Source organism: Heterocephalus glaber, unplaced genomic scaffold (assembly GCF_053883595.1).
Source record: "Heterocephalus glaber isolate CG9 unplaced genomic scaffold, H.glaber_assembly_v1.0 deba00000122, whole genome shotgun sequence".
Lineage (NCBI taxonomy): Eukaryota > Metazoa > Chordata > Mammalia > Rodentia > Bathyergidae > Heterocephalus > Heterocephalus glaber.
The window spans coordinates 70,395,400-70,410,048 of NW_028258138.1; the positions used below are offsets into that span (position 1 = coordinate 70,395,400).

Genomic DNA, 14,649 nt, shown 5'->3' on the forward strand with positions numbered 1-14,649 from the left:
AGCCTCCTTGTACTTAACTCAGGGCTTAAGTGTCACACTGATACAAAGAACTCACCACATGAGTGAGAACTCACAGGCACAGGCCCCAAGTCAGTAAGCTGTGGACAGGGCTGGTGCAAAGTCCCTGTCCCTTCCCCCTGAGCTGTGGTCCCCACTGTGGATGTGTGCACAGGTTCTCAGACGTCCCCATGCAGGCTGTCCTGATGACCTAGCCGACATCCCATGGGCATGAGGTAAGAGTGTGATGAGCTCAGACACTGTGCTCTCCTTCAAAAGATCCTAAATGGAGACCTCAGCCATCTGGGATCACTCATAATGGTGAAGCTCCAGCTGCAGGAGGGGGGTGTCACTTTCAAGACACTGATCAAATTCCAAGTTGGATGCTGCTGCTTTTCTAATTCCATTAGTATTTTCTTCTCACTCCCAAATTCTTTCCCTAAGCTGCTTGGGAAATGATCAGCCTGTTACTTTTAAGATGATTCTCCAGATGGTGCAGGGGACTTTGGAGAAAAGTCTGTCCCAGGTTTCCAAGTAGAAGGGAAAAATGTAGCTGTAAACTCTCATGACCGCCATATGTCACATATGTTCCATTTTAAGCTTGTAAAGCTTTCCATGCCGTGCACAAGTATATATAGAACAGCTACTAGGCCTTTGGCTATTACCTGTTTACCATTCTCATCCTAATTCCCCGGAACAAGTCTCAGATACTCTTTACTCTCTGTACATTTTCCCTGAGGAAACTTCCCTAACATTCACCTTGTGAGGTCTTGGTTAATTAAGGGAGAGCAATTAAATCAGCTTGGGCAGCAGGCATTCTTAGAAGCAAAGGACTTTCGTGATTCCAAACATTGCATGTTGGGGGCAACAGAAACAACCTTCAGAGACCCCAACATCACCACGGCCTCCAGACAGAGTGTAGGGAGGGGTTTAGTCCTGCCCTGGCTGAAGACCCACTATGGAGAGCCCCTGTGGGTAGCCTGAACTACAGCCAACCAGGAGATTCACAAAGGCAGTGCTGTGTGCGCACACTTCTAACGTCAGTGGGCTTGAATCCAGGCTGGGAGCTGAGGGGACATCCTGGCCCTTCTGGAGTTTTATCTTAGAAGGGCCAGGCTGGGGCTCCCCAGGGCAGGTCTCTGTGTGGAATCCACAGAAGCACAGAACTCTGGTACCCGTCCCAGAAACAGCAGGAAATGCCTGTGAGGTCTTGATCTTAGACTGTGATCCAACCTCATTCATTCAGCCTCTTTTCAGCCAGCCAGTCACAAAGACACAGCCACCCTATATCTGAGACAATGCTTTCCTCCTGGATACCTGCAGGGTTGTGGAAAGGCAGAAACGAAGATGATTGGAGACCCAGGCTTGGTGCTCATTATTTTAAGTCTGAAGATTGTTCAGAGATGGGCTGAACCTGGCACTCACTCACACATAGTAGCTGGACGATGGAGTAACTGACACCAGATAGGGGGCTGCCTCCAGCATCGGCTTAGTCTCCAGGAGTCTTCTACCTGGTGTGCCATGAAAGGCTCATTCCACCAGGGTCTTTTCTTCTTCATTCTGTTTTTACCTAAGAAATACTGTCCAAGTCACTGGCTGAAAGGCAGATTTTGGTGAAAAGCAGATTTTGGCCACATCCACACTGATTCACTTTGCTTTTCCACTATTTTGGTGTGAGGAATGTCAGCTTGGCTGGAGAACAAATCACTAGGTAGTTCAGGAAGACTCCTGGGGCCTCAGCGCTCACCAAAGGCCCTATTGGGAGGGAGCTGCCTTGAGAAGAGAACAGCACACAGGCCGCTGGTGCTTATCAATCAAGGGAATCTCCAATTTGCTTCTGGAAGACACTGCCACAGGGTCTGGGAAGAACTCTGTGATTGTCAGTGTGCCCATGCTCTCTGAACTGGGGGACTGTCCTCAACAGAAGCTTCTTTCTCAAGGGGTTGTGCAGTTTGCATCCAGGAACCTAAAACAATGTTACTGTTGGGAGAGGAGGAGGCCTGGGTACCTGGGAATCAAGTCTAATAGTCAGGTGCCACCAAAGGACTGCTACAAATTGTCCCAGGTTCCAGGTGGCTTCACAGCTCCATGCTCCAATCACAAGGACAAGTCCCTGTTCACAACAGGCCCCACAGGTACCACACACTTGGCTTTGTAAAATCGTGTTAAGTTACTTCTTGCTCCTGTCCAACTCCTGCTCAGCAAATGGGTGTGTTTTTCAGTAGAAGAGGAACCACCCTACGGCAAGGGTTGTCCTGTGGGAGTGACTAAAACAGAGGACACAGTGAGCAGGGCTGTGCTTTCTCATCCAAGCATGCTCTCAAAACTGTGGAATCCAGAGAGATTCCATCTCTGCCACAGGGGAAAGAAACTTTATCTAAAAATAACAGCATAAAGAGAAGTCTTAAGCAATCAGATATCCATCTTATCCCAGCCCAGTATTTCTCCATCTGTGGGGTCAAAAGAAGGATTCACGGACTGGATAGACTGGTGTTGAGAATGTGGAGAGGCCTCAGTGCTGCCAAGAAGTCCCTCAGGTGTCTGGAGCTCTCCCAGAGTCCTGGCTGGTTAGGGCCTGGGACAGCAGGCCCTGGGAACACGTGAGGGAGAACTTGGCCTCAGGATATGCGGCCAAGGCCTAGAGATGTGTCGGAAAATGATGAGGGATCGATGGGAATGTAGGTGCCAGAATGGGTGTGTGTAGGCATGTCCCTGGCCTGTTGTGCATGTGACTGTGTTTATGTGTCTGTACTTCAGAGTGGGACATGCTTATCTGAGTGTGATGTTCCTATGTACATGCGTGTGTTCTTGTCGGTCACACTTCAACTGCTTCTTCTATGACTCTGAGCTTTCAGAAAGATCTCATACCATTTCCTCCCTTACTTTCCTGTTTGAAAGTAGCATCTCTCCTGGTTTGACTGGAACTCTGTCTCTTCCACTAGACAGAAAGCAACAGCTGTCTGTAGGATCACAAAGAATCTCTGGACCCTTAAAATGCCAGTCCGTGGGCTCTTGCTGATGGGGAAGCTCTGCAGGCTATGGACAGTAACTTAGAGAAGTGGTAAACTGGGTAGGAAAGAGGCTGAAGTGGTTTGGGACTGGGTGAGATCAGAAAGTACTTTGCATCAGCAGCCAGCTCTGTAAGGTGGCACAAGAGTTAAGGGCTAGAGCACAGCCGTATTCTTCCTGACAGCCTCTCAAGACATCCGTGGTTTAACTGCCCAATAGGAGCAGCAGAGGTAAGATGGGTTCCAAGGCTGACTGCTGGGCTCCCACTGAGCAAGTGGGTCACACATTGAGCAAGAGGAATGATCTATGATGAGGAAACACGCAGGGACTCTAAGCAGGTGTATGTTGTCTCATGGTCAGGCAATGAAGGAGGAAGTTCCCCTTTCTTTGGGACTGAACAGTTTTGACCTTGACTCTAATTACCTTAAAGTACTTGTCTAGGATTTCACTGTAGTTGCTGCCTTTAGAGAACCAGCCATCTGGGATGATCTCCGCTTCCAACCACTGGATGATGCGACGCCGGAGCTCATCTCGGTTGGCCTGATAGCAAACGACTGCAGGAAAAGGGAGACATGTCAGCTGGGTGTGGAGGAAGGATTGCAGTGTCATCTGGCACCCATTTCTCATGGGGCTCAGTGCTCAGGCACTGCATAAGTCATCAGATTCAGCCTTCACAGCACCCAGGGGACACAAGATGACCACACCCTGGGTACATAATTGGGAGGTATCTAACCAGGGAGTCAAACACATGTCTCTAAAACATTTATAAAGATTGAGAATGTTGAAACAGAGAGATTTTGTTGTTTAAGTCAGAAAAAAATAGGGCAGCAAATACAGAACATTTTCATTAACTTCAAGAAGATGAGGGGAAAAAAACCCCAATCACTAAAGCAGCTCTCTTGGCTCCAAGATAAGCAGAGATAGCACAGGAATAAATGACAGCATTACAGTTCTTGAGGTCACTGCATTTCTGATTTTTCTTCCTTTCTCACCAACTAGATCTATCAAAACTTTCTCCCACCTAAAATTTTATACCACTCACACCATCCTCTATTATACACAACAGAAAATAAGCCCAAGAAAGGGCCGTGCCACAGCTCTGCTCCAGGCAGCTGTTGTGAGCTGAGTGAAAGCCACAGGTGAGACTGAGAGTCAGATGAATGGGGAGCAGAATAGAGGGGCGCTTGGCAGAAGTCCTAGAAGACAACGTATGCTGGAATGTGGGAAGGACACAGGGCTGGGGAATGGACATTCTATTGGGGAATGGACATGGATATTCTTTCTCACTCTGCCCTTCCCTGCTGTGTGGTGTGGTGATGATCTCTCTCAGCCTCCATTTCCTCCTCTGTACGGTAATTACAGTGAGGTCGCCCTCACCAGGATGCAGTGAGGTTGGAGGAAAGTGCTTGGAAAAGGGGTCTGTATCTAAAATCATAATGAAATTTTAATCTGTATTAATAGAAAACCACAGAAGCCCTATTAGCACATCCAGTTATCCCTTCTCAGAGGACTTCGGCCTCCTGGTACTGCTGGGCTGGTGACATGCGGCTTGCAGGGCACTGAAGGAAGCATTCCGGCTTCCCATCCTTGCAGTGCAGCCACTGCTCAGCAGGAATGGAGAGCAGCTAACATGCCACCCCACCAGCTGCTTTAGTTGGCAAGCACCCAAAAATGCAGGTTTGCCATTTTCCTGAGCTGTGCTGAGGAGTGGCTGGTTTGGCGTCAGAAGTTCTGACACACGCAGAAGATCTTGTGAGCTCTGCAGGGATTTCTGTCACAAAAAGAATTTCCTCCCTAAGATACATGGACACTGCAGGAAAAGCCAGGGACTCACCTGGACTGGCGGATGGAGTTACAGATTTCTTTTCTGCAAGACAGAAAAGGAAAATCTATAATGCAAAGTGAAGAAATAAAGAGAATACCTGCACATTTCTAGGACTAAAACCAGCCCTAGCAAAGGGGCCTGTTGGTAGGTTTTCATCATTTTGTCTTCGTTCTTTTTGCTTTTCCTTCCTTCCTTTAATATTTTTATTATTTTTAATTTTTTTCTTTTGGACACTGGGGATTGAACCTAGTACCTTTGCACTGAACTATATCCACAGTCTTTTTTTTCATTTTTATTTTGAGATAGGGTCTCTCAAGTTGCTAACCCCAAGCAGGGCTTGAATTTGCAGGTTTCTTGCCTGGGATTACAGGCATATGCCACCAGGCCTGGCACTTTTCCTTTTTCTAAGGTCCAAGTACTAGATATTCTCTTTACTGCTTTGACATTTTAGGGTGCTCCTGTTCTCACACTTCCTCCTGTTGGGTGGAGAGTCCCTGGGATTTTTAGATTTCATATGGTGGGAAAGTCGTGTGGTTGTGTGGTGGTCCACTGCTCTGTTCCCTGTCTCCCAGGCCTGGAGCTGCCATGCAGTGGTGATGGTGTGCTTTACCTTTGCAGTGCCCATCATAATCAACCTGAATTTTGGATCCAGTGAGGCAGGCATCTCGATGCAACTCACAGTGGTTGAGGTAGGTCTTGCCATTACTGCCACACACAGGCCTCTTGTGAGGTTTGCATTGCTGAAATAGAGCCAAGGCAGGATGTTTGTGTAGTCATGGGTACGTGTACACACACATGCACACACTCATACTCTAAATTCTTCTTGGGCCTACTTATACACATTTCTTGCTTTGTTTAGTATTTGGGAGCCATTTTATTTTCCTTCTAATTTCACTGCCGCTATTGTGCGGCTGTGGGTGGGGGTGAAGAACTGCAGAAAATAGTTACAGGCAGGAATATGGAGCAAAGTCCATTTGGCAACGAAGTTCGGCTTTGGCTGTGGCTGAAATGACCAAGATCACAGGCAAGCTCAGTTTCATTAGACTTTTGTGGCTTTTAAAAAAGGGAAAAAGAAGGGAAAAGCAAGTTTATCTCAGATCTAATAAAGAGACAAAAACAAAACAAAACAAAAAAGGAGAAGAAAGGAAAAAACAAAAGAAAGAGTAGATGTTCAAATGGGTAGGGGAACTAAGGAGGGGTGGAGGAAAGGAAGGAAGCTAAAGGAAAAGAAAATGAGAAAAGAAGGAAGCAAAGCTTTTGAAAATAAGGAGGGGAAGAGGGGTTGAAGGGAGGATAGGAGAATGGGAAAAAAGTATCAAGATAGATCATGTACAGGTACAAATTCCCTATGATCAATGTGATGATTATGTGTAACTAAAATGTTCCAATAAACTTAATTAAAAACAAACAAACAAACAAACAAACAGAGTAGATGTGGTAAAAAGGAAAAAAACCACTGGACCTGGAAAGTAGCCCATTCCTCCAATTTATAGACTAAGATACTAAAATAAACTTTCTTTATTCACTTAAATTTAAAAATAAACTTTCTTTATTCGCTTAACCATTATTTACTATTTACTATGGAATGCCTACTGTGTGCTGTGTGCTGAGCAAAACCAAATGGGTGCTGTTTCTTCATAGCAATTCATGGGAATCAGGCTGAACTGAGAGTAGACATCGGGTTTCCAGATCTATCCAAAGTCTGGGCTCATGCCACCACACTGTGGCCAGGGTACTTCTAGTGAGGACCTCTTGGGGCAAAGATTCCATCCAAGGTGGGAGACTCTCCTTTTCGGAGTAATGTATCAGGGTCTTGAATTTGGAGGCTAAGTTGGGTGTATTTACTTGCAGAAAGACCTGTGTTTTCAGGGCACAGGTTGGTCTATAATCTCATTTTTGTATAAAATGGGGATCATATTATATATTGTGTATAAAATGGGGATTATGTTTATATTAGCATAGAGAAAAAAACTTGGAATAATATATACCAAGCTGTCAATACCAGTTACCACAGACTAATGGGATTAGAGGGGTATAAAGAAAGATTGTTAATTTTATGTCTATATGAATGTCTATACTATAAACAGGAAGTAGTTTTTTAATTTAAAAAATCTTATATAGCTAAACTTTTAACCCCAGGGAAAAAATTCTACATCTTTGACAGCTCTTATAGAGATGATGAAATCACTAGTAACGTCCTTGGACTGGCTTTGGCCACTGTCCTCTGGTCCCTGCCATCAGGACCTACCTCGATGCAGAGGCAGGTGGGCTCTCCCTTCTCTGTGACTGCACATTCCCGGCCAGCTCCACAGAACACATTGGCACAAATTTTGGATTTGCTCCTTATTTCTTCCTAAAACACAAATCATAAAGGAAACCATGTTACTGAGGTGAACCCATTATAAGATGACCCAGTGACGGTGGTTATTTTCAGGCTTGGGCTTTGGTCTGGAATTGCACCTCATGGTGTTGAGGGGTTGTGATCAGCCATAAGTGGTCCCCATCAGTCAGCACCATAGTCCCAGGCATAAGTTCAGGTAGCTCTGACTCCCTAAGATTGATTTTCTAAAAGTAAGCATTCCTTTCTTCTTCCCTTTTTAAAAGTTTATTGAGCACACCTATTATATGCCAACACTACATAGAGACTCAGTATTCAAAGGACAGTCCTTATTCTCAAGAAGTTTGAGGACCTTCTGGAAAGAGATATTTAGAAATATATGTATGCACACCAATATGCATATATATGTATGCACACCAAGAAGAGCCCCAGGAAACTGGAGGGAGAGAAGGGCATGAATCAAATGATTCTTTCCGAAGCCTTATGTGATTCTCAAAGGATGAGAACACTAAGCCAAGTAGAAATGGAAACATTAGAAAGAAATATAAACATCACAAGGATCAAAACCTCACCAAGTGGTGTTAAATGTGATATTATTGAAAAGGGCAAGAGAAGGATGGCTAAACCATGAACACGTGCATTTGCTATCTTTCAGTATTCAATCCCTGTCCATGTCTGCTCTGGCTTTAAGATTGGAGGGCCAAACTACCCCTAAGGAGAGTAGAAAATCTGAAGGTAGAAATACCTCCAAGCTACTTTCTGGTCAGGATTCCTGTTCAGACACGGGCAGAACTGACAAGGCAGGGAAAAAATCACCAAAGTACAGGCTTGAGAGCTAAGGGCCTGTGCCCAATACAGCTGGTCTGCTGCCACCTGGAGGCTGCATGGCAAACTCCAGGTTATTCTTTTCTCCCACAAACCAGCTTGGGTCAAGCAGGGCTCCCATTGGTTTAGAAGTTATTTGCATGCTCTCATTTCATTGGTTTACATGCTGTTACCAAACCAATTCTTTTGTGCATGTTGCTAAGGTGAATTCAATAAAGCTGGCAAGCAGGGAAGAAAAGAGGAAGTAATTCCCAGAAGGCTGGGGACACTGGAGAGCTGTTGTTTCCTAAACCGGGAGTGGAGATAAAATCAGGCATCTACTCCAGGCGGGGCCCTCTTGTTGGGGGCACAAGAGGCAGGGCCCTCTTGTGGCTCTCTTGTAGTAAAGCAACACTAAAAAAGAAGAGAAAAGGCTACCACTGATCACTTTAAAAAAGAGAATTTCAGGATAACCTTGTCCCCTCTCCTCCACTAGACACTGTAACCCTGTGGTTGTATCACTTGAGCTACAGACACAAATGCATCCAAAATGCCTGCAGTCAAGGACACACCAGCACCCAGCTTCCCTGGCGGACACCTACAAACTTACTCTAGCTGTGTGTCCCTAATTAGTCACTTTAATTAGTTGAGACTCAACATTTCCTCGTTTGTTACAGAGGAGGAGTTACCAACCCTGCCCCGTGAAGATGAAATGAGATCATATATTTGGGAGTACTACAAACCACAAAGCAAGCTACCCATGAGAAGTGTGATTAATGGAAATATTGTATAGTGCTGGCTGCAGAACTGCAGGTGGCAGTTACACAGCCCCATTTTCTCTTAAGTTGTTTTAGTGAGCATTAAAAATAAAAGTGTTTCCTTAATAACTGAATTCAACCAAAGCAAGTGTTCAGAAATAGTTCCCCAAAATCCATTTGGAGAAATATACCTTTTACTTAAATGAGAAAAATATTTTAATAGTACAATTAATATTTATGAAGTGTTTCATATACCTGATTTCATCTTACTGTGCAGACAATTGTATATTATTGTTTGTGCTATTTTATATAGAGGTGGAAATTGAAGATCAGAATGATCAAAAGGACTTACCCAAGATTCAAAAGCTAACAATGATAAGAGCTCAGATTCTAACACAGATTTTTCAGATCACATATTAACTAAGTTCCCATTTACAAATACCTGGTATCCTGCTAAATGATTTATTATATAAACTGTACAATTACTCCATAGATTAGACATCATTACCATCCCCATTTCACAGATGAGGAAACTGAGCCTTAATGGTCAAATAGCAAGAGATAGAACTACAATTCTCCTCAATCAAAAAAATGGGTTCTTTTTAATTTTCATATCCAAGTGACTTAAGCCTAAGGAAACAACAATGAGGATGTGAATTATCCACAGCTCACCTTTGTTCCTTATTTGCCACAGTCAAGGACAAGGTACTGTACTCTCTTAAACCTCATCAGTTTCCTCATTCCCACAAAGTGAGAATGCTGATCCTCAGAGGGCTGCTGCTACGATTGCATGAGATGCACAGTATGCAGCAGAGTGCCTGCCAAACAACAGAATATGGCTGTCTCCACAATGGACAATTTATTCCCAGTCTTCCCACTGAGATGCTGTCACTGCCCCTTGGGGCCATCATGTCCTCATTCTTCCCTGTTCCCTCTTACAATGGAATGGAAATACTGAGAGCAACAGGACTGATGGAATAGAAAAAGCAAAGGGCCTAGTAACTCCCATGGCCTGTCTGCAGAGCACAGGCAATGGGGAGCCATTAGTTAACAACCATTCCTCTTTGCAGGTAACACATTTGTCAATAGGTGGCAATCTCTTTCTTTGTCTCACGCAGAGCCGAATGCAGACTTGTAGGCTCAGCTCTGGTAGCTCTGCTCAGCTTTGTCCTCCAGTGAGAAGTGGTGCGGGGGGGTGGGGGGGTGGCAGAGAACAGGGTGAACACTCCACCAGTACAGGCAGGAGGATCTGTCAGGTTGGGAAGGAATGTCCTCCCCTGCAGCCCTCAAGCTCCTCCCCAGCTCTCCTCATTCATAGGCATGCTCTAAATCCCAAATTTAAAACAATGAAGGATTTTCTCCAGAAAGGTGGCATTTGCACCACTGAAATCCTTCTTCGAGCCCCAACTTCTCCAGAAGTAAGAGTGTCAGATGCAGCCCCAAGATCCTAGAAAGTTCCTTAGGGTGGCAGGTAGTCTGACTCATCTGCTGCCTGACCACTGCTGAGTGGAAAAGAACACCTTGGGAAAGTGAACATAGCATGAACATGTGCATGGGTGGTGAGGGGGTCACTCGAGGAGGGGAGACGATGAAGTGAGGTAGTGGGTGGTGGTGAGCAAGGTGGGTTTCAACAGCTGATCTCAGGGCCTTCATGGCTCTGGTAGACAGAGAAACTCTGGTCAAGGGAAGGAGCTGTAGGGAAAGGGGACAGCAGCAAGGGCTGTCCCGGAGCACAATGTAGATCTGACTCATCTCCACATTGCTGTTTTCATGATGTGTATTGCAAACTGGCTCTGGGGATTTGGTCTAAGGGTTTTTTTTGTTTTTTTTTCTTTTGTACCAGAGATCGAACTCAGGACCTTGTGCTTGCGAGGCAGGCACAGTGCCACTGAGCTAAATCCCCAGCCCTCTAAGGGTTAATTTTCACACTGCAAAATCCCCTTGTTAAAGACTCATCAGGAACATTTCTGACTTTTACCAGGGAAAAACTTTCTCTGACCAACTGTCATCCACTGCACGGTAATAATGATACTTTATACCAGTTCAGCAATTTTGATGAATATGTAATTTTTACTTTCACTTTTGACTCTTGAAGCTTTTTTAAATGGGCTGGCAGGGGTTACCTCTAACAGCTTCCTGATATAAGATTTTATGAAGAAAATGAAGCAAGACTCACAGCTACAAATGACTGATCCAAGATCTGATGGTGAAAGAGCTGGGTCTCCGGACTTTAATTCCAGTCTTTTCCTCTTAACTCTGCCTCTCTACAAATCAAGTCCAGGAAAGGTGTTGTCTCAAGTCCAAGGTCTTACACAATGGAAATTATTTTTTGCAAGCAAAGGAGACCCATTGTAAGCAAACGGAAAAGCAAGTTATTTGCAAAACCACCAGGAGAAGTGATGGAGTGTGAGTCTCTAGGCTAAAGATCATTAAGCCTGAGCCTAAAGTACACTTTCACTGTCTTAAAAAAGTCTTCTGAAATAAAATAATTTCTGGAAGAACAGAGTGCTTTGGCAAGGGAGGAAGCTTATAAGTGAAGCCATAAAACTGTCAGCTTAGCATAACATCATTTCACTAAGGTGAACTGGGTTGGCTCTGTCCCCTCATTCTTTTCCTCCTTCTCAACTTTTTTTTTTTCTGGAAAAAGCAGCTTTGGTTATGCCAAGGTGGCATTTTGGCTCCACTTGCCTCTATTCTGTGATAGAGCAGCTTTGTTGACCTGAGAAAGGCTCTCCTTGTTTTGCCAGAATAGTCATGGCAACTTCACAGGACACAAGGGCTCTCAAATACACATAGTACCATGGAGATAAGGACAAAAGAGTCCAGAGAACTGGGGAGAGCAGGGTGCATATGTAGAGGGGTTGCTGAGGGTGGGATGCTCACTCCTCCCAGGCAGCCACTCTGGAATGGAATTCTGCAGCAAAGTCCTAGAAAGCCAAGGAGAAAGAACAGAACCGTGGCAGCCCCTTGACATCTAGCTAGAGCACTATGTGATCTTGCTCAATCTCTCTGATTCTTTGCTTTGAAAAAGTACCTGCTGGTGTTGCTAGGGAAGGAGGAAGTGTCCCTTCCTTACATGTGTTCACAACCAATTCCTCATCTCAAGGTCAGTGTACCAGCGCCAGACCCAGGTCTTGGGAGGCTTGGAGCTTCAGTAATTTAGGGGCCCTTTGTAGGAAAAAGAAAACACATCAATGAATGCAAAAGTAGCCACAGGGCCCTGGAATTGGCCTTGCAAGTAAAGGGACTGAAATTTATGCTTAATTAGCTGCATGGAAATCTAAATCTCCATTTGCCCTATTATTTTCTTCATAAACAAGATACGGTTTATGGTTTGGGCCAATTAATTGGGCCATCAGCCCTACTTACCATTTTCTGCATATACGCCTTACCAAGTAGACTGTAAGTGCCCTATTCCCTTTGGCTTCCACAGACCCATCAGTGTCCTGCCTGAGAAAATGTCTAATAAATCATTTTTATAATAAATGTCATCAGGGGATATAAAGTTTCAGTTATATTCAAATGAGAAAATTCTGGATATATATTATGGTAGTTATGTAGTGGTAAAGAATGTGCTAATTACATTGTGGTGATGGTTTCACAACATACACAAATCAAAACTTCAAGCTGTATATTTTGAATATATAAAAATTCATGTGTCGATGATATTTCAGTAAAGCTATTTAAAAATAAATAAAAATTACTTTTAAATGTCATCTGGGGTTCATTTAGTTCAGTGTCAGTGGCTGGTGACAGTAGCGCTCAGGATGTCCCTGGAAAGGAAGGTATGGCTAGGTTCCATGGCATCCAAAAAAACTTTCAGAAAAAAAGAACATGTAGTGCATATCTGTCAATCAAGACTTAATTCCCTTCTGTACTAACTCCCACGTTCAGCTCTAACACAGCCTATAGGATATAACCTGTTCCTGACATTTCTACCCATGTGTGGCAATGCACTGTCCTAGAAATTGCCATGTTCAAACTTCAAATGGGACAATGCTTCTTATTTATTATTTTACAGATCTTGTCACATTCTCTTAAGTGTTTGCCCTTTCAGTCTAAAGAATCCAAGTCGGCTCTGTCCCTCTCCCTCTTCTGTCCCTTGTAGTTGCCAAGGGCTGCTCTGGGAGGCCTTTGCCCATGTGCTTGTGTTTCTTGGGGCAGCCCAGACATAGCTCAGTAAGCCGAGTGCTTGGCTGCTATGTAACAGTAAGTCACAATTGAGGCTGGTCAGAGCTGAAGCAAGCAATATTCAGTGAGCATTTGCAGAGTCAGAAACATACCAGGCCCTTTCACGTGGGACTGAAAACAATCTCACAAGATCTGTGAGGCCAGAGGGTTGACTCTTGTTGCCTCAAGGAGCTTGCAGCTTGCAGAGCTGTGCTGTGACTAACCCAGGTGACTGGGAGAAGGTGCTTCTGTCCTCATGACTCAGGTCATGGTTCACGGCCAGGAGCTGGGAGTCTCCACCACGAGCACCACATTGTCTCCACAGCACAGGCTCCTCCGGATCCCTTATGAAGCAAGCTGTATCTGCCTATAATCCTCCCTGGGACTCCTGGGAATTTCCCCAAATCCTATCTTTTTTTCCTAAATGGTGATTTTGTAAGGCCTCTATAATTTCACTCTTCAATTTCCTCAGGAGCCCTGGATGGAATCCTCTAATACAGAACATGCATCAGCCCTGAATTAGCCTGTTAGGTCTGAGCATGGCATTCATTTTCTGCTCCTCAATTGTCAATCTAAGGCCCATGAAGGGTGTATGGATAGTTCTCCAGTCCTCATCAGTATGACCAATGCAAATCATTAAAACCCATCAAAAAGCACATTTGATGAATGCCTACGTCAACAAACAAGAATAAAAACAGACATGGTACTAGTGCTGCAGCACAAACCAAAAAGGAGCAGAAGATGCAGCCTGTCTTCACAGGAGGTCATCCTAGTTGGGGTGACTGATATTGGCATACAGGCCAAGGCGGTCCTGAAGCCATGGGGCCAAATCAAGGTGACATGCCTTCCCAGGAGAGATGGGACTTAAGCCAAGCCCTGTAGGACAGGAGGGTCTGGATGGAAATTTTGCAGGAGTAGGAAGTAGGAAGTACTCATTCCTGAGTAGGAATGTTTTAAGGAGGATGGCTGGAAAGTGGTACAGTAGGAAATGAGTGAGGGGGAGTTGGGAGCACAAGGAAACTAGACAAGAACTCATAGAAGGTAGTAGTGGCATGAATTCAGAAGGATAAAATCCAGGAAACATTTCTCAAGAATAATCAGGTCTGGCAACATACTAGACAGAGGGAGAGGAAGGGGAGAATGTGGAACCTGCCAAAATCTGTGGCTGTGAGGATCTGGAGGGTTGGAGGAGTCTTTGTGAGAGGCAGAGCCCTGGGAAGAGGCCAAGTGAGGGTGGGGCAGGCCGTCATGAGTCAGGTATGGATGCTACTCTAAGGGGGGTGGGCAGTAACACATCCCACTGAGAGCTGAACAATGCACATCTGGATATCATTTGTGTAGGAGTGAGAAACAGGGACAGAGCAGCAACAAGTGAGCTCAGGAGGAATGGGTGGGACGGAAGGCTGAGGGTGGCTGGGTGGGGGCAGGATGAGCAGCAGGGCACAGAGAGGGCAGGAGAACAGGCTGCCTAGCCCACAGAGGCCTTTGTGCAAATCAGAAAAGGATCTACTTCTACAGGCAAATGTACCACGGGGCCAGGGTGCAGGGCTTAGGTTGGATTTCAGACCCCTCACAACTGTATGAGGGCTCTGAAGGCACAGTAGGGAAGAAAGAGAAGGCGCATTCAGAAAACTGGGAAGAAGCCTGGGAAGCCTGGAGGGATCCTAGGAATGGATGAGAGGCTGATGATGAGTGCCACTGGATGAAAAATGACTTGGCCAGTAACTGGGATAAAACAGCTCCTCTGC

General features: G+C 45.0%; 1 protein-coding gene across 1 annotated transcript in view; it reads right to left on the minus strand.

Moving 5' to 3' along the window:
- Fstl1 (follistatin like 1) overlaps window positions 1-14,649 on the minus strand; it is a 49,198-nt gene that overhangs the window by 10,269 nt on the left and 24,280 nt on the right. The window contains exons 4-7 of the mRNA XM_004835643.4: window positions 7,080-7,184; window positions 5,442-5,571; window positions 4,841-4,873; window positions 3,430-3,560 (exon numbers count right to left, since the gene is read on the minus strand). Coding sequence (XP_004835700.1) covers window positions 3,430-3,560; window positions 4,841-4,873; window positions 5,442-5,571; window positions 7,080-7,184 — 399 coding nt within the window. The remainder of the gene's footprint in view (window positions 1-3,429; window positions 3,561-4,840; window positions 4,874-5,441; window positions 5,572-7,079; window positions 7,185-14,649) is intronic.